Consider the following 27836-nt stretch of genomic DNA (forward strand, 5'->3'; position numbering starts at 1 on the left):
GAGAGAGACCATTCGTCCGCGCCAGACCCAGTCTTGCTAAGGTTGAACCTTTACCGATCTACTGCGTCCGTCACCAGGAAGCACTGGGGCAAAATATGTTTTGTGATCTTAGGCAAGGTAGAGGAAACCAAGCCAAAATGCAGAGGTAGGAAGTGGACGGTTTGGGCAGAGCCAGACCAGCCCTCCCAGAGTGGACACCTTAAAGAAACCAGAGCCAAGTAGGGTTTTAACTTCGAAACACAAAACTTTATTACGTTTCTACTTATGTCCTTTTGTGTGATATATTTAGGACCAAGTACTTAAGAGAAGTCCTAAGTATACCCTTGGACTGATTTGGTTTCTACCCCCACTGACAGAAGGACTCTTGTCCTCCTTCCCCATTCCAGCTTGAGGCACTTGGTGTCACGAAGAAAGTGGCAGCTGGCTGGAGAGATGAGGCTCAAGTCTAAAATCCCCCAGCACAAGTTAAGAACAAACTGAGAGGGGAAGTCTCCTTTTGCTCAGGATCCTTCCCAGGTTAGCACAAGGAAAGAACACAGAAATTTCCATGGACACCACAGTAGGCTTTCATACCCCTCAGATCAGGGAGAGGACCCCAGAGCATTTTCCTGCCCCCAACCTGACCTTTCTACACCCTGGTACTTCCTGGCCCCACTTATAATCCTACAAACCACCCCATCTCCCGAGCTTTGCTCCTCACTTTCTTCTCTGAGCAGCTTGAGCACAGGAAGCAAGAGGTCTCTCTGACCAGAGATCTCAGAAGCCCCCAAGGAGGCCCCAGGGAGCTTTGGAGAATGGGGACCAGATGGCTGTGGACAGGCCTGCCCTCTCCACCACCACAAGCCATGAGGAAGCCCAGGATAGATGCTGTTCTGTCTTGGCCGTCCTTGGCTTTGCTTACTCTCCTTGTCCTCCCCTATTCCAAATGAACAGTATGTACATGCCATCGAAAGAAGAGGGACTGAAGCAGGGGAGACCCACGGGCACAGATCTCTTCTACCTTTGTGAGCCGGAAGGCACCAAGGGTTGTCAGAGGAGTACAGGATAATGGCCAGTGAGTCCAGGAGGCTGGGGACAAAGCTCTCTGGCTTTGTTGGGGGTTGAGGGAGGAAACAGCTTCAGCTACCAAGCCCAGAAGCCTATGGCAGAGGTGGGAGGGGACACCTCATCACCCCGAAGTTACTTCTACTTCTCATATTCCCTTTTGGCTGTAGAATAGGCTTTTTCTGTCCTCCCTGCCACCCCAGCAGTCGAGAAGAATTTGGTGCCACGGAGTGGGTGGAAGGAGAAGGCACGTCTTCTGCCTGGTCCCTGCCAAGTCTACCAGAGGCAAGAGTTAGTCCCCGGTTCCTCCAGCCCCGCCAGGTCCCTGCACATCCACTGCCACAGAGGCCACCCATCCCAGGACAGAAAGGAAACTGGGCACATTACTGGAGGGGAAGGAAGGGGGTCTGAGGTCCGGACTCCAGTCACAGGGCCCGGCCCTCTAGGGAAGGGAGAGTCCACAGTGGGCGCACAGTGGGGTGGAAGGTGCTCCTTAATTGCGGTCCCCCATCAGCTGCAGCACAAAGGTGAAAATGTAGATGATGTCAGTGTAGATCTGCAGGGCGCCAGTGATGTAGTCCTCCGGGCTGATGGTGTGCTTTCGGTTTCCCAGGACCAGCTGCGTGTCGTAAGCCAGGAACTGCAGGAACAGGGAAGGCTCGAGTGAGGACCCAGGGGCTCAGGGGCCAGAGCTCCTGTCTGGTTCTCGTTTCATAACCACATCTGTCCTAGGAGCCTCCGTGCCATGCAGTGTACTTAGGGACTCTTTAATGACCAGAACAACCCATGGTCTCTCCCCTCATATGGTTCAGTCTAGGAAGGCAGAAAGAGACGCCATCATCTATAATACAGCCTGCTGGGTATTCACAGCAGGCGAATGAACGAGCGATGGCAGGAATGCCCAGGAAATCGGTCACCTCTTGACCGTGGAAAGAGGAAAGGGCAGCTGTGGCCCCACTCCCTGGTTCCCAAGCAGCCTAACTCCTGCTCCACCTGTTCCTCTTCTCCAGCCCCCACTCCCCTTCCTAGAGACAGCAGGGCCTTACTCACCAAGGTGAAGCAAATGGCCCCCAGAGCAGCATAGACCATGTGGAGCCAGTAAATCTGGGGAGAGGGGACAAGGACAGTGTTAGAGATCTTAGTAAAGCACAGACCCAGGCAGTCCCTCAGTGCCATTTCCCCCAGAATTCTGGCATCTGAGTGGGGAGACCCAGGAAGGTAGCTATGTGAAAGGACTACTTCTGCCTTCCACATCCTGAAAGAAATTAGGAATAGTAACATATTTGGGGTGCCTGGCTGGCTCATCTGGTAGAGCTTATGAGTGTTGACTTCAGGGTTGTGAGTTCGAGCCTCACGTTGGGTATAGAGATTACTTAAAAAAAAAGAACAGTAACATTTGGCAGAGAAAACAGAGGCCATCCTCCAGGGGTCATATAAAACCAATCTCCAAAGTTAGTTAGGTTACAGAAGTGTCCACTGTACTTCTGGAAAAAAGCAGGTGGTTGAGCTATAGCTCTGGGAGGGGCAGGAGCCAGGCAGGTACAGCTTGAAGAGCCCTAGACATAGTCAGCATTCAGTAGAGTGGTTCCTGCAGCCTGGTGTGGGAGGGAAGCCCCACTACCACCCTGACGACTGTCAGAATCATGGACCCCCAGGGCAGCCTGCTCAACAGCCCTCCAGGTGCCTGTCCACAGAAGGGTAGGGCCAGCCATGGTCAAGTAGGCAGGTGGCCCTCCTGATTGTACGCCTCCCTTCCCAGCACCACACTCCCCTCCTCAGGGGTCCCCTCCATCGAAGCCCATCTGCCATCTCCCTCCTCGAACCTGACTTCAGCTGCCAGACACATCTCACCCACTGTTTCCCATAGGAATTCTGTAATGTCATCCAGGGCTTCAGGTTCTACGGTGCCCAGGGCTTTCCATCTCCTAACAGAGACGACCCTAACCAAGGGATGGTTGTCCAGCATTGGTGCCTTTTCTAGCCAGCTGAGAGCTTCCAGAAGTCAGAGCCTGCCCGGATGCCTGGGGCGTGGGCGTGCTGCAACACTTCACACCGAGAGTCTCCTATGAATGTTAGGTTTGCGGACCGCAGCTCTCCCAGGACACTCACATATTTGAAGGACAGCACAATGGCGGTGACAATCCCAGTCACCATCATCACAATTCCCAGGACACAGAAGAGGCCTGTGCACGAGGTGAAGTCCACCTGCCAGGAAGGGAGGAGGAAGCACCTGTCAGACAAGTGTCACAACTAGCAGCCCAGCTAGACTGCCCCGCCTCCCCCTCCAGGGAGTCCCAGTGCTGCTTCTTGGAAGGCCTGGGCGTAACCATGACGTTCTAAGGACAGACACAAGAAGCAGTTTTATAGCTGCAGACAAGAGAGGAAGGGGACTAGACTCTCCAAGGGAAATCCCTGGTGTAGAGGAGTCTGGGCCCTCACAGGCCTGCTCAACTGCCAAGCCTGGAGGGCCAGGTTTATAGAAGAAAGGAGGTGGGGTGGCCAGGGAAGGGCCCTCCATACCCTCACCTTGGTCTGGAAGCAGAAGATGGTGACCGAAATGGACACCACGGCAGTGATGATCATTGCAATGATGACGGCTTTGGTTTCATACACACTGCGGAGAAGGAGTTCAGAGAGGCCAAAGGGATAGATAAGTCATGTATGAATGACTTCAAAACCATCCCTTCTAGAAGGATCTTGCCCAGCATCCACCCATGCAGATGACTGCCAGCCCAGGGATGCCCCACTCTCACATAACAGACACTTCACAAGAATGCGGTGGTTTGTCCTGGAATATACCTGGAAATGGTGCCCGTCATGAAGCCCATGGCAAGAGTCTGAGGGAAGGACAGAGACAAGAGTGAAACACATGAGAAAGGTGGCATGGAGGCATGGCCACAGTAGATTGCCAGAGCTGGGGGGTGGGGCAAATGTGACTGAGTAGGAAAGAGGCAGTGATGAGACCAATGCCATGGGTCAGGTTAGGGTCAGGGAGAGAGCCAGGGACATCTTCCACAGTGGTGTCCCCAGCCCCTTCCCTGGGACCAACTCTCTCTCTCTCACACCATCTCCACACCCTCCCTCAACCCTTCTAGACTTACAAAGAGGGTCAGCAGGATGATATTCCATGGGAAACGGCGTCTGAAAGGAAAGAGACCGTGTGTGATTAAGCGACTTGGGTCTAGCCCGGTATCAGAGGCTCCTTTAGCAGAAGGAAGTTCTTGGCTCAGGTGCGTGAGAATTAGGCCTTGACTTGGGGGTGGGGAGGCGGGCATGGCCTTTGGTACCTGCTCGGGGGTTCTATGCAGGGACAACATGGGGCAGTGGGACGGACCTGGGCAATGGAGCCACAAACACCTGGGTCCAGTTGCAGTTCTTACAATGACTGCGTGACCGTGAGAAAGTTACTCAACCTCTGAGCCTTGGGTTTTCCATATGTGTTAAATGGTTAAAACGTTACATACCTTGCAGATGTACTGTAAAAATTACAGCCGCGTGGCTGAATAGATCCCACCCACCCAGGGGACTTTGTACGCACCTCAACTTCAACCGCACCCATGACCACGCAGCTGCTCTAGGGATCCCCTTGCTTCCCCAAACACTTGCCCCCCCCCTCGGGCCCCCCACCATCCCTTCTCATCGTCTTCCAGGACTCACCTGGGTCCCTGGCAGCAGGCGAGGGTCAGATAGGTGCCCAGGAAGACAGCACTGGGGAGAGAGAGATGAGGAAATGGACGACAGGCCCAGCCTGCCCCTCAGCCCCATCTGGGCCCCGCCTGGTGGCACTCACCAGGCCGGCAGGCTGGGGGCCGTTGGGAAGTCTGAGGGGAAGCCGCCCAGGACAAGTACCCCCGCCAAGGACACCAAGAACCTCTGAGACAGGGGGCTTGGCCAGGAAGGAAGCTGAAGGAGACCGTGGCAGACAGACTAGGAGAATCCGGGGACCATCTGGCAGTGTGCATGCAGCCACCAGCCCCCCACCCCCTGCTCCCAGGAGCTCTGCGGTGCTGTTACTCCTCACTTGGTGGCTCACACACCAAGAGTCTCACCCACCCTTGCCAGCACAGCCGGCAGCCTGGAGGGCCCCTCAAAAAGCATTTTGATCGCTGCCCTGAGAAAAGCTGGTCAGTTGTCTCCCACTCATCTCGCTGCCCCACCCCCAACACACACACACACACACACACACACACACAGCAGACAGGCGCAGAGACTCACTAGGACACATAGTAGACAAACAGGTTTCTCCTCACGAAATCGCCAACTGGTTTCCTGTGGAGCAGGGGAGGACAAGGGAGGGGAGTCACACACCTCACACTCCGTCACACCTCAGCCACCTCAGCCCGGCGGCTGCCTCCCTGCCCAGGCCCTCCCAGCAGCCTGCGTTCCCGCCACCCGCCCTGGCCACCGCATGCAAACTCCCCTTCCAGTCCATCTGAGCACAGGGCCCGGCCCCACCCGCAGGGCCCCCGAGTCCTCAGACTCACACAAAGGTGAAGATAGCGATGATGGCCACCGTGACGAGCAGCTGGATGGAGATGATGCTGTAAACCTGGAACACAGGCCAGGGTGGGGGCAGCATGTGTCACCATCCCCCGTGTCCCCCCGGGAAGCAGCCAGTCCCCCCCAAGAGCCCCAAAGACCCTACTACCCTGCCCACGTCTTTTACGGGGGGCGAGGGGGCCCCTTCTTAATGGTGAAGGATCTCCTTCTTACTTCATTTCCACTAGGGCCCTCCTCGGCTGCAGCCTGGCCCGAAGGCCCCCCACCCTTGAGGAGTCTGGCTCAGATACTAGATGCACCCTCAGAGCTGACCCCCACCTCCAGCTGCTCCCTGACATTTCCCCCACCCCCTGTCCAACACTTAGCCTCAGTTCCCCACTTACTCCCCCTGCCTCGCTGCACTACTGGGTGTGGCCTCCACACTTCTGGGAGTTCAGTGTGACATCTGTCAGGTATCTACCTCCTCGGGTATCCACCTACTCGGAGCAGGGCACCGTGCAGATGTGAGATGGGGGAGGGATGGAGTATAAAAGAGTTTGATCATTCTGACTTCAAGTTGCTCACAGTCTAACAGGAGAAAGACGTTTGGGGAGGACAGAACACTTTGGCGAAGCCCGCCTAGATTTTCCCAGATTGAATCTGTCCCCCACCACAAGGTCAAGGAAGAGAAGAGTGAAAGGCGGGGAACGTGGGTCAGCGGAGCTGGGGGCCCCTCTGAGGGCAGGGCAGGACTAAAGAGAATTCAGAAGGCAACAGCGTATCTGCATGGGAATGAGTGCCCCGGAACTAATAGTGCCTGGCCATCTCCACCCCCGGCCCCACCCCATTCCCACAGCCTACGTACAGTGGCCTCCCCGCCCATATCTCACCTTTCGGATGAAGGTGTGTCGGACTTTCCTGTCATCCCATTCTCCAGGCCCGAAGCTTTCACTCACTGCTCTCTCCTCCGCATCATAGCCCTGGCCTGGGCCTGGGAACAGATCAAATATGACCAACTGGGGACCTGGGACATGTGGCCTCAATCCCAAAGCCTGCATGACATTATCTCAGAGTCTCAGGGATCTCCAGTCGAAAGACAAGGGTATAACTCAGGAACTCCTCACCCAAATCAGGTCCTCTGGATGCCCTCAGAGTAACCCAGGGATGGCCTGGGCACCATGCGGAGCCGAGCGTCCCTGTCACAAGGGGACTTTGGTGTAAGCCATTCCATCGGTGCGCATTCACTGATGGCTCCTGTATGGGGGTGCCCGGCCCACACCTGGGTGCTCTGGGGGATGAACACTCATGATCTTCAACTAGGGGTCACGATCTAGTAGGAAGCCAGGCAGGGGCAGGGCTTGGGGCATCAGCCAGAGGAGCTGGCAGGGCCGGAGCAGGGGCGTCACGGATGGAAGGAGGAAGAGGAAGATAGAAACACAGCGTATGTGTGGAGGGTGGAGAACAGAGTGAGGAGCATAATCTGCATCTGGCAAACATCAGCACTCGGGGATGCCAGCGGCCTGCGTGCACAGGACAAAGCATGACTGTGACCGTGACTGATGTGCTAGTATTCCCAACAGAACACAGATGGCCAGCTGAGAGCTGGCCGTGCCCCAGAATTCCAGAGGCTACAGGACTCAAAACATTCCTTCAATGCTTCCTTGGGCACTGCTTTCAAAATCCGCAAGTGAGCCATTCAGGAAAAATCCCTGCATTCTAATCTCTCGTTTCTGACCAAACAGAGCATTTACCTGCCATGACATTTATCAGACATCCAAATGACTTCTGGATGTCTGTAAGACTCAGATGTTACCTTAAAGGATGAGGACTTGTCAGCATCGAGAATATTTAAGGAAAAAAAAAAAAAAAAGTGCCTCAGGTACCAAAGGCAGTTACTAGAAGAGAGGAGTCCAGGGGGTGGCAACTGTCTAGCTAGGACACGGAAATGGCCTCCAGGAACCAGTTGCCTTACCCCGCCACTTTCTCATCTGATATGGAAGTTCTGGTGTGTGTCTATGGACTCAGTCTCCTTGCTGAATAAAGGGGCTAGTAGGTGGCTCAGGGCCAGGTGCTAAGGGGATTGGGGGGGGGGGTGGGGGCAGGTAACAAAGATGGTGAAACAGGAGAGATCTAAGGAGAAGATGAAAAAAGGGATGGGACAGGAAGCTGAGATGGAAGGAAAAGAGGTGGCCTCATGTGGTACAAGTGCTGCCTCGTCCCCCCCCCCCCCAGCTGCCCCTCGGGGACTCACCGTAGTTCATGGGCATCGGGTGGATGGGGGGCATAGGCTGTGGATAGCCAGCAGGGTGACCGTAGCCAGGCTGTGGGTAGGCCGGGTAGGCCGGGTAGCCACCAGGCAGGACAGACGGCTGCCCGTAGCCCCCCTGGGGCGGAGGGCCAGGGTACAGAGGGTTGCGGTCCTCATACGGAGGGGGGGCACTGGGGCTGGACATGGCCGCTCAAGGGCTGAGGGCACCTGAAATGGAGATGAGAAAATCAGTCAGGAGTGCCCGGACCCAGCTCACGGGGCCCCAGTCCAGGCTGCCTCTGTGGAGAGGGGACCCTCACATTTTCTCTCTTGATCGTGATCACAGTGTCATCCTCTGCCCACAGGCCATCCTCCCCATCCCCACCAGCTCAGCCCCTGTCCCTCTGCCTTCATGCCAGCGTTCTGTCTACGGCCCTCCCTCCTGTGCCGCTTCGTGCCCCCAGGAAAGCAGAAGGGGGGATTTGTGCAGGAGCGCAGAGCAGTCACTGGGCATCAGTGGTGTGAGAGACGAGGGATGGAAGCCCGGGAACTCCCCTGTGCTCATTTAAGAAAAGTTTCCAGTGACCACAGAAGAAGCTTGATGGCCCCAGCCAAGCCTGGGGGTGAGTCACGCGGCCAGCCGGGACCCATTGAAGGGGTCAGCCCAGCCCCCACAGCAGCTGGCAGGAGCCTCAGGCCTGAAAGGCAGAGCTGGGGAGGAGCCAGGGCTCTAAGTGGAGGGGGAGGACAAGCTAGCCCCAGGGCCGAGCCACCAGGCCCAAGCGGGAGGGCAGTGGGCCCGTGGCCAGTGGCTCCGTGGCCAGTGGCTGAGTCAGGGGACGCCTGAGAGGCCTGGGCGAGTAGCTGCCTGGGGCTGGCCACTCAGGGCTGGGGAGCTGCACAAAAAAGGTGAGGCCAGAGACAGGACTTTCTGGTTCCTTCAAATAACAGCTAAGGTGCATCTGATGGGTGTCGCAGCATATGGCTGCTACTGTTCTCTTCACAGCCTTGCCCCAGGTAGTAGGCAGTGCATACAGGGCCCCGAAACCCCCTGGGAGGGAGAGACCCATGTTTTGGGCTCTGGAGCCTCTGGTATCCCCGTGATTCCTGCCTGTTCCCCAGCAGGAGCTGTGGCTAAGTGGGGAGGAGAATGCACTGATGAGTCATGCCTCAAGACCCAGCAGGTGTCTTCTCTGTGGCAGGAGGAGTCCCACGGCCCGGGGAGGGCTGAGGAACGAGGAGGGAACCCCAAAAACACAGCTGAGAGGGACCTCCAGGTCTTATGGCCCAAATGCTCAATTTAGAGAAGAGGAACAAGGCGCAGAACAGTGAAGCGACTCTTGACTCCCCAGGGCCACAGAACGAGCAGGTTAATGGTACATCCGGAACTGAGGCCTTCAGGGTCCTGGGTCTGCATCCTCTGTATTAGGCTGTGTTCTTTCTGCCTCTTAGGCCAAATAAATGTCCTCCAGGCCTGGTGTTGCCCTCTGAGGTGGCAAAGATGGGGGCTTGGGAGAAGCTAAGAAGGGGGTCCCTGAAAAGCCTTGACAGGGCCATGACCTCCTCCCACAGCATCTCCCAAGGGGCAGACCTTTAGGACCCCCCAGGGAGGAAGCACCCCCGGATCCAGGCAGGCAGACGTGCTCAGAACCTCTGCTGGAAGGAAGAGAGAACCGGCTTCTCTTTTTAGGGCACCCCGCACAGTCCAGGGATCAGATAAAGAATTGTCTTATCTCTTCTCTCTTAGGAGAACTGGGATAATTCAGAGAGGAAGGTGGTGGGGAGGGGCAGGGAGGAGGGATCGGATATCAGGCCAGGGCTCTAAATGGGTTACTTTGAGGAAAGCTGTTCTCCATCTTCCCAGAGTAGATGGGCCAGCACAACAAGAATGTGTGAGGTCAGAAATAAGAAAGACCTTTCTGACAGTGAGGGTGTGACAGCAAACCAAGGCTTCAAAAGCAGGGTCATGGTGAAGGTCCTGCACAGTGGAGTAGGGCGACCTGAGGAAATAAGGAGTGAAAGAGAACGAGAGAAGACCAAACACGGAGTGTTGTGAGCATAAGAAACAGATATTAACTGCTTTGGAAATGTCCCGGTCTTCCGTAAGGATAGGGTAATAAGTATAAATATGTGAGTCTTAATAGAGTTTGAAAAAGGAAGAAACACGAACTGGCTCTCCTCCCCTGAGGCAAAAGGCTCCTTCTCCCTACACCCCTCTGCCTGTCCCTCTCCAAGAATCCCCTTTTAACTCCACCAAGAGAATGGCATCCTGTCTATAGGAAGAGGTGCAAACAGGTCACTTTGGAGTAGGGCTATATCTAAAACTTATTAAAAAAAAGAAAGGGGTGCCTGGCGGGCTCAGTCAGTGGAGCATACAACTCTTGATCTCAGGGTTGTAAGTTCAAGCCCCATGTTGGGTGTAGGGATTACATAAAAAAACCAAAATATTAAAAAAAAAAAAACTTACTATGGAGTAGGGCTATGTGTTATTATTACAGCCATCTCAGCCCGGGGTTCCTGTGATGCCCACCCATCTGGGTGATGGCACACAGATGAATAGGCTGAGCATGGCCCAAGAGGCACTGGCAGGAAAGGCCCTGTGGTTTGAAGCCCCAGCTGGGCCACCACAGGTGATGACACCATGACCTGGCCCTGTCTCCTGCTGGGGGTGCTCCTCTATAAAATGAGGTGTTATGGGTCAGATGATCTGTGAGCTCATTTTCTGCTCTAATAGATTGTGAACTATCTGAGGCACCCAGCGACATGGGGCTTGCCCTTTGCCTGGCCAGCAGTGGCCCCTCCCTCCTCCCTCTAAGCCAAGCTGGGCAAACAGGCTCCTTTCCAGACCACAGGGGCTGCGGCCCCAGGGTAAATCATGGAGAGGAAGGTCAGCCTCGGATTGGCCGCCAGGTCTCCAGGGGCCTGGTCCAGCTCAGGAGGCCGCTGACTCACGGGGACTCCCTCTGCACGTTCTCACCCCTCCCTTTGACTCTTCTGAGGAATTCACCAGTAGACCCGCCTGCTGGAGACACAGCAGCTCACAGTCCAGTTCTCCAAGGGCTCAGCCACTAGCCCATGCTCACCAGAGATTGGCACTGACCATGTCACCTCACTATGACTCACTGTCTCCACCTGGAGAATGGGTTTAATACTCTTAACAATACCCTTCTCAGAGTTGTAAAAATATGCATAAAGCACTTAGAAGGGTACCTGACCCCTGATAAAAACAGTAAATGCTGGCTCTTTATAGTTATTATTTTATTAGTCCTTACAGTAGTCCAACAGGGTGGATAATGTTATCCCTATTTACAAATGAAGAAATAGAGGCTTAGAAGAATTAAGTCACTTGCCCAAAGTTACTTAGCTAGGGTGTGATGAAGTCAACACCTGAGCGCCAAGACGGACTGCAGAGCCCCATGCTCTCATCTCTCATTTTGATGCCCCGTCTATCTAAGCCTCTCGTCACCACTCACGGCTACCCGTCTAAGACCCTCTAATGACAACAGAAGGCTCACATAGCAAAGGACACGGAACCACTCAGGCCCCTCCGTAATTCCCCATCTCCCGGTTCCCAAACACCGCCAGGAGGTTAAGAGGGTATTCAGAGCTAGAGATTCTTAAATGACAGAGCTAAAAGCAAACTCTCTCATCTAAGGTGAGCCAGCCAGACGGGGAAGTCGAGTGACCTCTCCATGGTCATGGTCATGTTGCCGGACCTGAGGTGGGGCCTACATCCCCGCTCTCTGATGTGCAGTCCTGGGCACAGGAGAAGGGGAGAGCATTCAGGCGAGTCAGAGGAGTGGCAGAACACAGCCACACCCACCTCTGAGCAGTGCCAGGCGGGCAGGAGCCTTGGCCCACGGCCGGGCCTGCCCCCTGACAGCTGCCCAGCCTACATGAGGGCCCTGGTCACTCTGTGTCATGGAGACCTCGGAGAAGGATGAGGTTTGGGGCCCGCCTCTGCCTAGGCAGTAGGGAAAGGGGGAAGTGGTCAGTGTTTACTTTCAGAGCTGTGAGTAATGGTAGGCGCTGGAGAATGTGGAGTTGAAAGAGAAGGAGGGGAAAGAGGAGGGAGACGATCCAGAGATGGGGAGGATGACTGATGCCCAAAGACTAGAAACCAGGAGTCAGGTCATCTGGGTTCTGCCAGTAGCTAGTAGAGGAGCTCACAGTCTCCATGGGCTAAAAGGGACCTTGAAGGGTCCCCACTGGAAGCATGAATTTTCCTAAAACACAGTAGGCATTCAGTTTCTCCTGAACACACTCCAACAACAGGGAGCAAGGCTGTGCCACTTGCAGGCAGCCTGAATCATTAGAACATTCTTCCTCACCATGCCTGTTATCGAGACGTTCTAACTGCCCCATCCTTGCCATGTTACAGATCTAAGTCTGCTCCCCCATCGTCAAGACCCCAATCCCCCACCAGAAGGAGCCAGAAGCTCTCCTTTCTCCTCCAGACCCAGCCGTCCCAGCAGCAGCAGTGGGCGGGCTCAAACACAGGACTTGTTGGCTGTCAAGGTTTTCAGGTACAGCCTTGGGGAAATAGCCCCTTCCCCCGGAGCCACCTCGGTGTGGCCACCACAGTTCTGGCCAGCTGAGGCCCAGGCTCAGGCTCCCCTGGGCGCACCTGAAGGGTTAAGGCTCTGGAATCTGCAGAGAGGAGGCCTGAGCTACCGGAGTCATAGCAAGCAAGCAAGCAAGCAAGCAAGCAAGCAAGCGGGTGTGTGTTGGAGGGAGGGGCGGAAAGGAGCAGCTGACTGGTCCAGGCAGCCTGCCCTCCTCGCTGCCAGGAACCGATGCCCAGAGTCAGAATGGAAAGAATAGCTCAGAGTGTGCATCTCAGGAAACCCCACCCAGCAGGCACAGGAACACAGCCCCTGGCCTCGTAGGACGGTCTCCTTCCCTCCCTTTTCCTCTACCTACTCCAACTCCTCCAGCTCTCCCCAACCCCACCCCCAGCACAGAGCCACCAGGGCAGAGGACTAAAAAAGATACACCCAGGAGTGTCTGGGCAGTCACCAGGCCTGCTGCACACGGACCAAGAGGCCCAGAATCAACTTATCCTTCAGTCTGCCTGGCTTCTGGGAATAACAGGATGACTCTGAGGGGATCTAAAACCTGACGTAAGAGACGGAGTGGCCTTTAGAAATCATCCGGTTATCTAACAGACAAGGAAACCCCAATGCCAAGAAAGTTCCTGTCCCAGCCCACAAAAGGGCCTCTTGGTCATGGGTTTGGAACTTCCATCCCCAGCCCTGCCCAGTGAGGCGGGGCCAGAACAAGATACCCTTTCCCCCCTATCCCTGCCCCCCGCCCCCATCATGCCTTCCTGCTCAGAAGTAGATAAGACTGCCAACCCATGACTTCCGTCCCAGCCCCAGCCCCGAGCCAGGGTGGCCTCTCTCAGATCTGAGGCTAAGAGGGGTGAGGAAGATGCCCTGGAGAGCAGAAGTAACCCAGGCCCCACAGCTTCAGCCCCCGTCAGTGGGTGATAGAATTGTGCCGGCGGTGTGGGTGAGCTCAGCGACCCCAGCCACATCTATGGTCCCAAAGGCCGGGCCATGCAGATGAGGGAGGAGAATTCAGAGACACAGCCCCTATCCACCTCCTCCTTTGGTTTCCTCTCTGCCTCTCAGTTGGACTTCAAGACTAGGAGGGAGCAGAGGCAGGCAGAATTAACAACCCACTGTGCAGAAAGGAACGAACCCTTCCCTGTGATAGGCAGGGAAGGAAGAGAACCGCTCACAGCAGTAAGTAATGTACCTGTCATTGGCTACTCAGGCAGGTCTGAGCCTCACAACGGCCCTCTGGGGTGCATGTTCTTACCCCCACTCTATAGATAAAACTGAAATTCAGACAAAAACAGATCTAGGGTCCCACAGCAGGCAAACAGCAGAGATGTGTTTGAACCCAGATTTGAAGTCTGATTTTACAGTCCAATGCCCTTTGCTTTGACACCTGCTTGGAACAGAAGCCCCTGAGGCACCCCCACCAGCCACCTGTGTGCCCAGGCCAGCACCTGGGGCGGGCTGAGGTAGCAAAGACCTTTTCCCTTGCACAAAGTCAGTCCAACGCCAGAGCCCTGGGTTAGAAGGCAGGGAACAGAGTTCTCGTCCTGGTCTTAACCCCACTGTGAGTCAGGGTGGGCCACTCCACATCTCTGGACTCACTTTTCTCCTCCATAAAACAAGTACATGGAACCAAAAGATCAAGTCCATTCCGACTCCAAGAGCCTCTGCTTCTGAATGAGCAGCGGGTTTCAGGGCAGAATGACCCACGGGTTCCAGGGCAGAGTGACACATTTCCTAAAGAATCTACGCTGGGGTCACTACTGATGTAAAATGTCCGCAGAAGCAGAGGCACCTGACATATTCCGGGTTTGGGACTGGCCCTAATGCCCTCTCCTCCCAAACTGCCCCATGCTGCCCTCTGGACCCTGCAGCCAGCATTTCCTGGGTGCTCACTTACCCCAGAGTCTGCAAAGAAAGAACGTGACACTGTAGACAAGAAAGATTACCAGGCAGGAAGGCGAGAGACCCGGGCTCAAAAGTTCTAACCCTGCCACCAGGCAAATGCCCTCCCTCGGCTTCCTTTTCCCCCAAATCAGCCCCCATGGGGGCAAAGGGGAGGGACTCGTTACCCAGAACCATGGCATTGAAAGCCAAATTCATCCAGCCAGGCATTTCCCAGACTGCTCTAAAGAACACTACCCCGGGAGATGTTAACAAATGAGCTCTGAAACAGATAAGTCTGAAAAACAATCCATACCCCTTTTGGAAATTCCCAAGGCACAAGGGCATTTTTAGCCTCTGAGAAGCCCTGCCTTGAGCAAAAGCTGTTCAACTTTGTTTCCCCCAGTTTTCCTCCAAACTTGCTCAAGCCTGAAACATTTTTATCAGAGCACACCTAATTAATATCCTGTGGGATCCTGACCAGGCCACCTTTGTTTTACAGATAGACCCAACCCTGAGAATAATTCATGTCCCAACTCCTCATATCTTAAAACCCCTGTCCTTCTACCCAGCCCTCAGAGCAGTCACATGAAGTACAGGCATGCCCCCTCACTCTGAGTCAGTTCACTGCCAGCCAGCGTCCACGGCAAGGGTCCTTCTCCTCTCTACCCCCCACCTCCCAGACAGCTGCTATTATATTCTCCATGGTGGAATTTACTGATCTACTGCCAAGGGCTGGGGGGACATCTTCAACTAGCATAGAACCAGGAGACTGGCATCGCCTACCATCCCCTTGCTGTCATGGGAAAAATACAAATCATTAAACACAAGAAGAAGGACTCATTCTTATCTTCCTCCCTGACTGGTGTATGGAGTACCCTCAGTACCGGCACTGTGGCCTGCAGACTTCTGAATATCATCTCTACTTCAAAACAAGACCCAAGTTTTGGCCCAGAATCTCAACTCTTAGGGTTGGAGGTCAAGGCCCTCCCGTGTACAGCAGTCCCAACAGAATGCTCAAGAAAGCCCACATCAGCATTAACCGTGTTGTTAGCGGAGACCTTCTTCCCAGAGCTGTCTCGGCTTCCCCTCTCTGACCGTGCCCCTGCAGCCCTCCGAAGACACAAGTGTATGTCCCTTCTCTGGGGCCTCTGCGCTTTCTGAAGGACCCTGGGTGAGAAGTTTGGGGGGTGGATGGAAGTGCTCTGAGGTAGACAGCTTCCAGCTGAGGCCCCTGTTCTGAGGAGGAGGAGGAGTCTGAGCTGAGATGGCTATTACCCCAGCTCATGACATGAAGCTCTCCCCACACTTATGGTGTAACCCATCATTACGTCTCTGACGTGCCCATTTTTACAAGCGAGGCCCTGAGGTCATGGCACCAGAAGACAGAAGAAGTCAATGCCCTTGACATTTGTGTGGTCCCACCACTTCTTTCTAAGTTACAAACTGGGTCCTCTGTTTGGGTCCCATGGCTAGAGAGGCAGGGACAGCAGGCAGGCGAGGAGAAAGTAAGGCTGCCCCTCGGCCCCCGACAAAGCAGCCCCAAGGCAGCACCTGGCTCCCCCTGCCACCACTGGCCAGGCCAAAGGCGCCAGCTTTGAAACCAAAGCTCACTGGTGAGATGAATATTTCAGAGCCCCAGAGAACTGGACACCTGAAGGACCTGCCATGACATCTGGCCCTGACCCTGGTTCCCTGACCCCCACTTAATCCCATGTCCACGTTCCTCAGGTAGAATGCCACCCCCTGGATACCACACCCAGGCCACAGTGGGGTGAGAGGGGATGGACACCCTGGAGGACAAGCTGATGCAGGACCCACAGATCAGGGCCAAGCCTCCCAGCAGCCTTCCCTGCTGGCACTCCCACTGGCTCCTGGCTCCTTCCCCAGCTCCACTTGTTTTCCCCTTTCCCATGTTCCCGTTGGGTTTTTATGCTGACCCAAAGAGGCCACGAGGAGGACAGTACTTCCTTGTAGCTTTCTGAATCCAGCCTGGGCACAGTGGCTGGAAGCAGGCAGGCTGAGGCAAAGTCACGGTGACAGGGGTGGCACTTCCCCACGCCAAGCATAGAGGGCTGCTGACCCCTCCCCCCACTTACTCACAGACTCATTCACCTGTCTACACCAAGGCGGGCACCAGGCTCCCCGGCCGCTCCCCTCCCCCTCCCACCAGCCGAGGGACCTGACAGCCTCATCCCACGCGCAACTGGCCACTCTGGGGGCTCGTAAGGGGGACACGCCCTGCGACGCACGCGCCAGAAAGAGGGGGACGCGACACCCACAGACCCTGGCCCGCTCGCTGGTGCCCACCACCCACTGCTCGGCTCCCAACGCCAAACAGGCGCCACCCGGCCTCCCGGGGAGCAGCGGGAAAGCGAAACTCCAAGGGCGAAGGCAACAGATTCCCATTCCGGCACCGCCTCCCCGGGCCGGGCACTCGGAAAAAGTTTGGGGCGTCGTCCCAGCTCTGGCTCCGTCCCCGCCGACACGGGGTCCCCAACTCCCGCCGGCCCCGGCCCCCTGGCTTGCCTGACCGCTCCGACGGTGCGCTCCCGGCCTCCCTCCCGGCGCGGCGAGTCCGGCACCGAGCGCGCTGACCAGGCCTGGGCTGGGCTGGGGCTCCGCGCCCCGCCCCGTCGTCCAACCCCGCGGGGCGGGGCCTCGGGGCGCCGCCAGGGGGCGCTGGGGTCCTCCCGGGGTCTCGCCCGCGTCCGCCAGCTGAGCGCACGTGCGCGCGCGCGCGCGGCTGCCGAGGCCCCGACGTGATTCTAGTGTTCTCACATTTAAAGGCAATACGTGATCACTGATGGAAACTGACAAAACACAAAAATAGAGGAGGAAAATCACGTCTTTCCACGCCTCCCGACTCCCTGCGGAAAGCGCTTGCGTTTGTGCTTCTTTGCCTTATATGTCCATGTGTTTCACTTGTCTTTCTGGAGTGGGGTCATATTATATGATGTTTTAAATATTGCTTTTATTTTACTTAACATTTTATCAAGAACATTTTTTCTTGACACTAGATAATTCTTCAAAAGCGTAATTTTAATGCCGCAAAGTATTCTATCACATAGCTGTGCTGATTTATTAAATCAGTTTCCTGCTGGAGGACATTTAAACTGTTTCCCATTTTTCATTATTAGACATAAATCCCTGAACACCCTTGGCAATTCTCTTCTTTTAAGCCGAACGCCCTTTGCAAGTTTAAAACTTCAAACGTCCAAATGTAGAGGGAACTGGGAATCTCTGACCCTGGGAACTGAGACATTCCCCGATTGAAGTTACTTCAACCAGGAAAGCAGGTGTTTGAGAGTCAGAAGGCCTGACTTGGGATGTAGGTTACTAGTATTAGTGTGCCTGTGGTGTCAACCCTCCCGGTCACTAATGCAAGGATGCCCTCCTCGTACCATTTCACAAACCAGGAAGTGAGTTCTGGCAAGTTTTGAAACATTGCCCGGGTTTGTATTGTTGCAAAGTCCATGTTTTTTCCATTACGCCAAAGCTGCTGGTAGAGGAACAGCTTTATTTCAGGTGCTTATCTAGTGCTAATAAGCTACAGATCAACGTACTGCTGAATGTCTTTCACAGCCCATGGGCGCTAACTTTCTGAATGGCGGGGGGTGAGGCAGGTAGACTTGACAAAACACAGCTAGAAATGAATGCGGGTAGACCACCAAGACCACCTGAAGCCCTCCTGATTCCACACGCATCACTAAGCAGTTTTCTTTACATGATTATCTCTGGTGGTCAGTCCAGCTCTGTCATAGAGCAGACTTAGGAAGGAGGGGCCCATGGACTTATCTGGAAGCTTATATGCGTACCAAACATAAGTGAAAACAGTGTGCTTACTAGTAAGCATAGTAAGCAAAATTGCCACATAGATTATATGTTTCAAACCAATTAAAATACAGATGTTTTTAAAATTACACACCCCCTCCCCCGCCCACACACACACACTATGTATATTCGTATAGATACCATTTAAAAAGGAGTTACTTAGGGGGACTGGTGGACATTATGGCAGGCTAACTCCCCCAGCCACCCCAACTCCCAATGTAAATTCAGTTCTTAGGGGGCCACAGACCTCATTTTAAGAAGTCCCCTCCCAAAGCGTGAGCTCACCGGAGCAAGTCCCCTGATATCAGAATAGAGCCGTAGGTGAGATGCAAAGCCTTGCAGAATCTGGAAAGATCTCCAGACACCCCTTCATGTTCTCTACGCTTGGGCCCGTTCCCCAGAAAGTACCTCTCTACTTTCTGGGAACTGCTAGAACAGTCTCCAAGGAGATTTGTTTCCCAGCCAGCAGTCACATCTGCCCCATGGGCAAGTGGAATGTGGGGACACACACCACGAAGCCCCATGCAAGCCTTGCTGCTTGCTTTTTCCTGGGCCTATTTGCTGATCATGGAATCAAGATTATAATCCTAAAAGAATCTGAAACGAAGCATCTAGCCCAGGGCACACCAGAGGCATTCAGTACCCTTCTCTTGACCCCTTTTTATCCCTGGATAAAAGGGATAAATGTGTTATTCATAAGACTCTTAGCAGATCATTAATTAAGCCCCTATTGTCTGTCAAGCAGACAGCAATTTCTGGTTCTGGAGGTGACAAAACTGAAGGACATAGCCCCTGTCCTCAAGAAACTCACAGTCTAGGGGAGATGGTTAAAGACCACCTAATTATAATTTTGACAGTTTGGCAAGTGCTGGGATGAAGAAATGCTTACTTGGGAACAGCATCTTATCTTAAGCAAGGGGTTTAGGGCCCCCTTGTCCCAGCAATCTAGGATTGGGCGGATAGAGTGGGGTAGGAGTGGCAAGAAGTTGGGCTGAGCTCGGAGACAGGGAGTCAGAATTGAGATTTTACCTCCAGGGCAATGGGAGGCATGTGACTATCAGCAGCCACCTAGAAGGAGGTTGGGAAGGTCGCGGGAGGCCCGCTGGCGCCCCTAGAGTGAAGTCACTGGCTTCAGCAAATAAAGATGCAGGATGACCAGTTTTATTTGAACTTCAGACATACAACAAATAATTTTTTCCCTAAGTATGTGTCATTGCCCCATATAATATTTGGAAATACACTAAAAACTATTCCTTGCTTATCTGAAGTTCAAATTTAACTGGGCGTCTTGTATCTTTCTGTCAATCCTGCCCTGGGAGGAAAGTCAAGTCAAGTTCAGTCAAGTCAGAGGCAGCTGGAGGCAGCGTAGAGGGAATGAAAGGAATCAGGCTGCTGTTTGTTTTAGGGACGGGGTAGCCAAAGCTTAGTGATTGATGAGAGGAGAGGCAAAGGGAGGTCCGGGAGGAGTGGGCCCCTGGGTGGTGTCCCAGGAGCCCAGGTGGAACCAGAAGGGAGTGGGCAGGGAAAGTTCAGCTTTGCACCTAGCCCCAGGGCTCCAATCATCTGTCCTACAAATTCCTCCTGCAGTGTGCCTGATTACTTAGAGTTTATGCATTACTCCACCCAAGAAAGGTCTTTTCATTTATCACTTTCTCCAAAAAGCTGCCGGTCCCCCCCTTTTTTTTCCAGAGGACTCTGTGTTTACTGACTCAAGGCATTTAATGCAGCCTGGGGTAAATATGCCTCTTTCTCCCCACTGGAGGGCTAGGACAAAGTCTCATTCATCCCTAGCTTCAGACAGCCCTGCCCCATCATCTGTTGAATTAAAGGGATTCTAACATTAAAAAATTAGAACTCTTTCCCCTAAAAATTAGTCTTATTATCCATAAACATTAGTCAGCACTTTCTTCTTCTTTTTTTTTGTTTATTTATATATTTTGAGAGAGAGATTGAGAGAGTGTTCACGAGTGGGGGAGGGGCAGAGACAGGAAGAGACAGAATCCCAAGCAGGCTCTGCGCCATCAGGATAGAGCCCCATGCAGGGCTTGAATCCACAAACCGGTGAGATCATGACCTGAGCTGACTGAGCCACTCAAGTGCCCCTAGTCAGCACTCTCATAAAGAAATTGGGAGTAGAAAGAAGGGTGGATGTGGATGTCCCAGAAACAAGAGGTTTGTCCTAGCTTTGCCCCTGAATGGCTGTCAGGCCTGGGGCCCATCTCTTTACTTATGAATGAGTCTAATCATATTGTTTTTTCCTACCTCCTGCACTTTTGAGGCCTTGGATGAAATCATCTACGTGAAAAGCATTGAAAATGGCACACACGTGGTACTGTTGCTAGCGATCTTAGCAGCTCAATAGAACTGGAGACAGGTTGGATAAGAACTCCTTCCCTGGATGCGTCACCTTGTGACAAAGGCTGGGCCACAGAACCCGCCTGGCATCCACTGTGCTGCGGCCAGGGCACCGGGCAATGCTTTCCAATCTTCCCTGACTATCAGAATCACCTAAGGGGCTTGTGAAAATAGGTCAGTTCCCTTGGGGATACCTCTTCCTAGACTCAGAAATGTGAATCAGCATCTTAGCGGAGGCTGAAACGAAGGCCCCCTGGTGAATCCGAATATCAGCCAGCTTTGGTGCTAGACAGACCTGGGCTCTGTTCAGATCACTTTAGTGGCTGTGTGACATTGGGCGTATTACTTAATTTCTCTGAGCCTTGATATCCTTATCTCTAAAAAAAGGGAGATTAGGGGTGCCTGGGCGGCTCAGTCGGTTAAGCATCCAACTTCGGCTCAGGTCATGATCTCAGGGTTCATGAGTTTGAACCCTGTGTCGGGCTCTATGCTGACAGCTTGGAGCCTGGCGCCTGCTTTGAATTCTGTGTCTCCCTCTCTCTCTGCCCCTCCCCCACTCATGCTCTGTCTCTGTCTCTCTCTCAAATATAAATAAACATTAAGGGGCGCCTGGGTGGCACAGTCGGTTAAACGTCCGACTTCAGCCAGGTCACGATCTCGCGGTCCGTGAGTTCGAGCCCTGCGTCAGGCTCTGGGCTGATGGCTCAGAGCCTGGAGCCTGTTTCCGATTCTGTGTCTCCCTCTCTCTCTGCCCCTCCCCCGTTCATGCTCTGTCTCTCTCTGTCCCAAAAATAAATAAACATTGAAAAAAAAATTTTTTTAAATAAATAAATAAACATTAAAAAAAATTTTTTAAGGGAGGTAACAATAGGGTATAAGGATTAAAAATGGCAGTCTTCAAATACTTGGAGCCTAGCAAACTCTGCGAATTGCTGTGGTCGGTTGAAAGAGAAGCCCAGTGACTCAGTCAGCCAGCGGCGTGATGGCGAGATTGCATTCAGGAAGACTTAACAGGACCTGATAGGTGAATTTGCCTTTGTGTAGCTCAATCCTGCCCTCACACCCTGCCCTCCACGGCTTCGGACCTTGATCTCCTCTGTCACCCTGACCCGTTGGATTCCCAGCTTCTGCAGGTCTCTCGTGGGCAGAAAGGCTGTCCTCATATTTTACCTGCATTTGCCTTAAACAGCTGCGCGCTCCAAAAAGCCAACAGCCATTTCCTCTTCTCTTATTCCCAGCCCAAGATAATAGCTGCCCTGGAACCTCTCGTTACCCGTAACTGCACCCCCTCTATCATCTCAATTTCAAGTGCCCACGCCCTGACCATCATCTGTCTCTCCAGCTCAACAACCCCAACTGCAATTGTGACCACACCAGGACTGACAACTCATGCATCTCCCATCCTCCTCCTGTCCCTCCCCGCTTCTCTCCCCTTCCATCCCTGATCCCTCGTGAGAATCACCGCACTGCTCTGCCCCTCTCTGCCCGGGGGAACTCATCGGGCAGATGCTGCCCTGCACGCACACGGCTGAAGGGGAGAAGGAAGGTGCTGGCTGATCTCACAGAGTTCATGAAGACTTGGGTTTTTTTCTCATCATTCATCTTGACATCCCCACCCTAGATGATTCCTCCACACTTCCCTCAATCTCTTCAGCGCTCCAACACCTTCTCCAAAGCCTCACTCTCAGCCTTGGCCTTGCTTCCTATGTCCCTGAGGAAAGAAATGCAGAGAACTGCCCCCTGTATCTCCACTTGGCTCTCCCAAACTTTGATGTGCAAACAAGTGATGTGGGGATCTTGTCTAAATGCAGATTCTGCTTCTCAGGGTGGGACCTGAGAATCTGCATTGCTAAGGAGCTCCAGGCAAGTCACTGCTGCCTGGTGGACCGCACTCTTCTAGACGAGGCCATAGGCATCCCAACCTTAATTTGGCCAATGTTTAACTCCTTTTTAAAAATTAATTAATTTTGAGAGAGAGAGAGAGAGAGCACAGGTGGAAAAGGGGCAGAGAGAGAGAGAGAGAGAGAGAGAGAATCCCAAGCAGGCTCCGCACTGCCAGCGTGGAGCCCAATTTGGGGCTCAAACTCATGAACCACAAGATCATGACCCAAGCCAAAGCTGGACACTTACCCGACTGAGCCACCCAGGTGCCCCTGGCCAACACTTAATTCCTAATCCCTGTCCCCATCCCTACCCAGTCTGATTGAGGATTCTAGCATCTTCCTTCACCTCCATCAAGGATGCAAGATACACAGGAGGGGCTGGAAGGAGAGATGTCAGAAGAACTCCAGCCTTGAGAGTGTTATTCGTTAGAAATATGATTTAAGCCACATAAGTAGTTAAAAATTTTCCATTAGGCCCATTTAAAAAGTAAAAATAGGGGCGCCTAGGTGACTCAGTCAGTTGGGCATCTGACTCTTGGTTTCAGCTCAGGTCGTGATTGTAAGTTCGAGCCCCACATCAGGCTCTGCACTGGCGGTATGGAGCCTGCTTAGGATTCTGTCTCTTTCCCCCTCTCTCTGCCTCTCCCCTGTTCACTCTCTGTCTCAAAATCAATAAATAAAATTTAAAAATAAAGTAAACAGTAAAAGTAAACACGTGAAATGAATTTTAATTAATTATTTATTTAACCCAACATATCCAAAAACACTATTCCAACATTTAACCAAGTATAAAAAATTAAATTGGCAGGATTTTTTTCATGCTAGGACTTTGAAATCTCGTTTACATTTATAGCACATCTCAATTTGGACGTTAAATTTTCATCAGAAATATTGACTCTTTATCTAGATGTTATAAAAAACGTACAGTTGAAAAAGTATTGTTCCATACATATTTGAGTAACTGAAATAAGTGTTGATTTTTATATTGAAGTTTAAATGAATTGAAATAAGACAAAATTAAAATTCAATTTCTCAGTTGCACTAGACATAGTTCAAGTATTCAATAGCCACATGGGGCTGGTGCCAACATATTGGCCAGCACAGATCTATAGCAGTTATGCTGGTCATCAACTGGAGGAAGACTCGGGGTCAAGGTCTATGCTGTAAGTCATCGCAGACACCACCCCCCCCCCCCCCGGCTTCTCCCCAGATGCCTTGCATAGGTCCTGAACTCGGCACTTTTTACTGAAATGAATTTATTTACTGAAAAAATTGACCTCTAAGAAGACAAGCTCAGTTCCAAACATGACCACTAGGGGGCAGGATCTGACTATCATTGTTTGGCAAGAATTTTTCTAGACAGGTGGAAGATCATCCAGTGCAGTGTCCTTTTACTGCTGATCATGACCCATTAATGAATTCAATTAAGTGGGTCATACCGACAGTGAAAAAATAGACCAGAAAACAATGAGGATACAAGCACTATTATTACATGTAACTTTGCTTTAGTTTTGTTGACTCGTCTAGTGTGTATGAGTCTTCATGAAAACTGTCCTTATTGTGAGTCATGGTCAAAAAAGGTTGAAGATCACCCTAATCTTTCTTACCTATGGATAAAGAAACCAAAGCCACAAGTTGACCAGTGTTGAAGTTAGAAAACGGGGATAGGAGAGCGCCTTCTAGTATTTTCTCTTTCGTTTAGTGGCTCTAAATTCTCCATAATAAGAAGTCAGTTTGAAAAGGAACTGAGCTCAGAGCAGTAGAACGCACACGCGGGCTCACGGTGGCGGTGGCGAGGAGCTGCGGAGTCAGGCCTGACGCCCGGACCTGTTGTACTAACTCGGCAAGTGCTGCTGGGGGGCTGAGGGGTGAACCGTGCCCTCAGCCCTGCACTACGGGGCGGCTAGACGGGAGGGAAACGGTAAATACAGCTCCCGCCCTCTTGGAACCTCCAGTGGGGAAGACAGACAGGAGCAAGCGCTCTCACTGGTGAATATATCACGACAAACAGTAACACCTACGCCCAAGAGAAATGGGCGTGGTGCCCTAAGAGAGCAGTACACGGGACCTCGTGGCAACTGGAGAGGCCAAGGCAGCTGCCCGACAGGGTGGCTTTGAAGAATTGAAGAGTAGCCTGAGTCAGATGGGCCGTGTGTGTGTGTGTGTGTGTGTGTGTGTGTGTGGCGTACGGTGTGTGGTATGTGTATCTGTGTGTATGTATATGCTATGCGATGTGTGTGGGGTGTGTGGATGTGTGTGTGCGCACGTGTGTGGGGCAGTGGCAGGCATGCTGTGGTCATTCTCCACCGAAGGAACAAGCTGTGAGGAGGCGGTGGAGGCTACCCGGAAGCCGATAGTGCGGGGGAGTGGGGGGGTCCTCGGGGAACTTTGAGGTGAGTGGGAGCCCTGGGGCGTGGCCTAAGAGGAGACTGGGAAGTGGACGGGGCCCAGATCTACAGGACCTCTTGGTCCTCCTTAAAGATTTTGAATTTTACTTCAAAGAGAAGTCACTGAATGGTTCCGAGCTGGGGAGAGGCATGATTTGGTTCGTATTTTAAGACCATGCCCTGGCTCCGAGCGGAGAATGGGCTGGGGGGGGGGGGGGGGGGGGGGCGTGAGAGCAGGGAGGCTAGTTAGGAGCGGTTCTCCGCACGGGTCCAAGGCGGTGGTGGGCCTCCACCTCTGAAGAATCAGTGCGCTTCCGTCACAGACCCCCCCCCCCAAACCCACATATCTTCTTGGGCCTCATTTGGCCAGCCGTCTCCCACGTGCCCCCACATTCATCTCTACCCTGCTCCGCTGTGCGCAGAGCTGGCCTGTGCGGACACGTCGTCGGTGGGACTTCAGTTCTCCAGCTTCAGTTGGGTTTGGCCAATGGAGAGAGGGGAGGCAAGGAGCGAGCAAAGTCAGGGTATTTGTTCTCCTTCCCCCTCCTGAAGGGTCACCACAGACTGGCTCAGTCCTGAACCAAAGTTCCCAGTATCCCTCAACCCAAGGTCAGGTGCCCCTGTCCACACATCTCTGTCCCTCCACGTTCCATACCTGCTCCATCCCCTCGCCTGTCGGGCCTAGAGGTGGTGCCAGGGCCTCACTGTCACTAGCCCTGGGGAGTTGCACTATCCCTTGTGTTTCTTACACCGCGCGCTTGGCCTTGTATGCCATTCACAAAGCTCTCCTCGAGTCGTTAGTTGGCGTGTTTCCCGGAAAATTCTGACCGAACCGTCTTCTACCCCGGCGGGCAACACAGTGTCAGGGGGATGAGCCTGGGATTTGGGGTCACACAAAACTAGGACTGAAGTCTGGCTGTCACTTACTAGCTCTGGGATGGGGTGCGTCACTTAGCCTACCAGAGCCTCAGTTTGTCCATCTCTAACGTGAGGACGTCATCGCCTGCCTTACACAATTGTTAGGACGATGAAATAACACACACAAGGCACGGCCCATGCCTAGTGCAGACTAGAGCATCGCTCACCCTAGTTCTGGTCTTCCTTTCCCCGCACCCGAGCCCGCACGTATCACTCTGCACTGACTCCAGCACCGTGCTAGGCGCTGGGATGAGGGAGGAGACAGGGGAGGCCATGGTCCTGGAAACCACATACAGTGGCTCTCCCAGTGGACGGTCCCCCCCCCCCCCCGACAGTTCAAGGTCAGAAATAGTGAGGGTTACGTTTCAAACTATTCATTTCCTTTTGACAACTATGCAGCATGCATTTTACTAGAGTCTGGAGATAGAGTAATGACCAGTTGTGATCAGAAGGGGCTTAGGAAAGGAGGTTGCATTTACTTTCAGTTTTAAAGGAGCTGTATACGGGGCACCTGGGTGACTCAGTTAAGGATCAGACTTCAGCTCAGGTCATGACCTCGTAGTTCGTGAGTTCAAGCCCCGCATCGGGCTCAGTGCTGACAGCCCAGGGCCAGGAGCCTGCTTCGGATTCTGTGTCTCCCTCTCTCTGCCCGCCCCCCCCTCCCCCCGCTTGCACTCTGTCTCTCTGTCTCAAAAATATAAAATAAAATAAAATAAAATAAAATAAAATAAAATAGCTGTACTCCCAGAGAAGACATATCAGTCTCCCTGGGGACTGCCCTCACACTCCTCCCTTCCTCCCTGTGGGAGAGCCTGCAGAACTCCCTGAACTGAGAATCGGCCTTAATTAATTACAGCTATTTCTGGGAGTGTATTAGATCGCCTAGGCTGTGCGGAGGCAGAAGTGTGCCTCAGAGGATTTCTCCAGGTGTGGTGGGGCAGATGTAGGGGGCAAAAACCCCAGGACAGTGACCAGGGCAGGCCGACTGGAGGGGTGGGGGGCACGTGGAAGGGAGCAGTGGGAGCATAAAATGCTGGAAAACTGGGTTGAGGCCATATTGCTAAGTCAAGCAATGTGAATTTAATGGTGTAGACACTGGCTTTGAGCAGGGGGTCAGACCTGATTGAGAGCTGGGCTTCCAAAGGCTTTGTCTGATAGTCCATGTAAGCCGGGCGGGGGCTACAGGTGTCTGCGGTGGACTGGGTGTTAGGACTCCAGGGCCCAAATTTGGGTGATGGCAGTGGGGAATGGAGGGGGAAGGATCACACCCTTTGTTTGCATCCATTCATAAAATGTGTACTTGAGCACATATGAGGACCAGACGTTGATGTTGCAAGAATGATACAAGATTCAATAACATCATTGAAAGAACACCTCCGATGAGCCAGGCACCATGTACGTTCCCTGGGTAATCACAGTTAATCATCAGAATAGCTCCGTATGGATCCTCGGTCCCTTTTGCCACGAAATAGACTGAGGCCCCTCTACACCTGCTCTGCCACACCTGGAGATGACCGGAAAGAGGATGGGCATTTCGATTTGGAACTCGAGAGGGAAGCCAAGGTGTACTTTCCTCTTTGGGAGTGATGCGTTCCACGTCAGACTGAGGCAGGGAAAGAAAGCAGTGAACGTGGCTCTGGAAATTTAAGGGCTACGTCATGAACTCTGGGGAACTGGACACGTGAGTGGCAGCAGCAGAACGGGATGTGTATGGGAGAACAGTCGGAAGAGACCATGACAGGAAAGCAAAGCAAAAAGAAGGCTCTGCCCAGAGGTTAGGTGACCAGGACTGAACAGTGACAAAGGGGGTTGACGTTGTAGGAGTCAAGAGCCAAATCAGGATGGACCGGTGGGGGCAGAAGCTCAGCTGATTGGCCTGAGAATGAGTGGGGAGTGAGAAAGAAAGGCAGGAAGGAGGAGTGCTTTATTTATTTTCATAAAACAATATAAAACATTTTTTTAAGTAAACCCTATCCCCATCGTGGGGCTTGAACTCATGACCCTGAGATCGGGAGTCTCATGCTCTACTGACTGAGCCAGCCAGGCACCCCTTAAATCATCTTTTTGGTTAAAATAATAATACAATCTCATTCTAGAAGGGCAGAAAATATTTTTAAAATATAAAAAAAGAAAACAAAGGGTACCCCATAAGTTCATCAGTCAACAGTCATCACTGGTAGCATCTTATATTGAAATGGAAATTCTACCCACAGTATTTGAGTGTTTGGGGCTGCAA

At 53.0% G+C, this 27836-nt stretch overlaps 2 protein-coding genes across 5 annotated transcripts in view; one reads left to right on the forward strand and one right to left on the reverse strand.

Annotated features, from left to right (window-relative positions):
- PNKD (PNKD metallo-beta-lactamase domain containing) overlaps window positions 1-27836 on the forward strand; it is a 60573-nt gene that overhangs the window by 3447 nt on the left and 29290 nt on the right. The window lies entirely within an intron of this gene.
- TMBIM1 (transmembrane BAX inhibitor motif containing 1) lies at window positions 220-16902 on the reverse strand. The gene is made up of 12 exons (XM_006935551.3): window positions 16753-16902; window positions 7775-7999; window positions 6414-6514; window positions 5529-5593; window positions 5260-5313; window positions 4702-4752; window positions 4146-4185; window positions 3844-3881; window positions 3571-3658; window positions 3154-3249; window positions 2095-2148; window positions 220-1684 (listed from the first exon to the last, which is right to left on the reverse strand). Exons 2-12 carry the CDS (start codon window positions 7974-7976, stop codon window positions 1538-1540), a joined length of 936 nt encoding a protein of 311 aa, XP_006935613.2. The 5' UTR covers window positions 7977-7999; window positions 16753-16902; the 3' UTR covers window positions 220-1537.

Source organism: Felis catus, chromosome C1, assembly GCF_018350175.1.
Source record: "Felis catus isolate Fca126 chromosome C1, F.catus_Fca126_mat1.0, whole genome shotgun sequence".
Classification (NCBI taxonomy): Eukaryota; Metazoa; Chordata; class Mammalia; order Carnivora; family Felidae; genus Felis; species Felis catus.

Bases quoted from the DNA above. Each gene is read 5' to 3' on its own strand.
- TMBIM1 (XM_006935551.3), bottom strand. From the start codon at position 7,976: ATGTCCAGCCCCAGTGCCCCCCCTCCGTATGAGGACCGCAACCCTCTG. The intron at 4,186-4,701 runs GTGAGTCCTGGA...CTTTCCTTTCAG, and splicing joins GCCTGCTGCCAGGGACCCAG to ACGCCGTTTCCCATGGAATA. The intron at 3,250-3,570 runs GTGAGGGTATGG...CCTTCCTGGCAG, and splicing joins TCTTCTGCTTCCAGACCAAG to GTGGACTTCACCTCGTGCAC.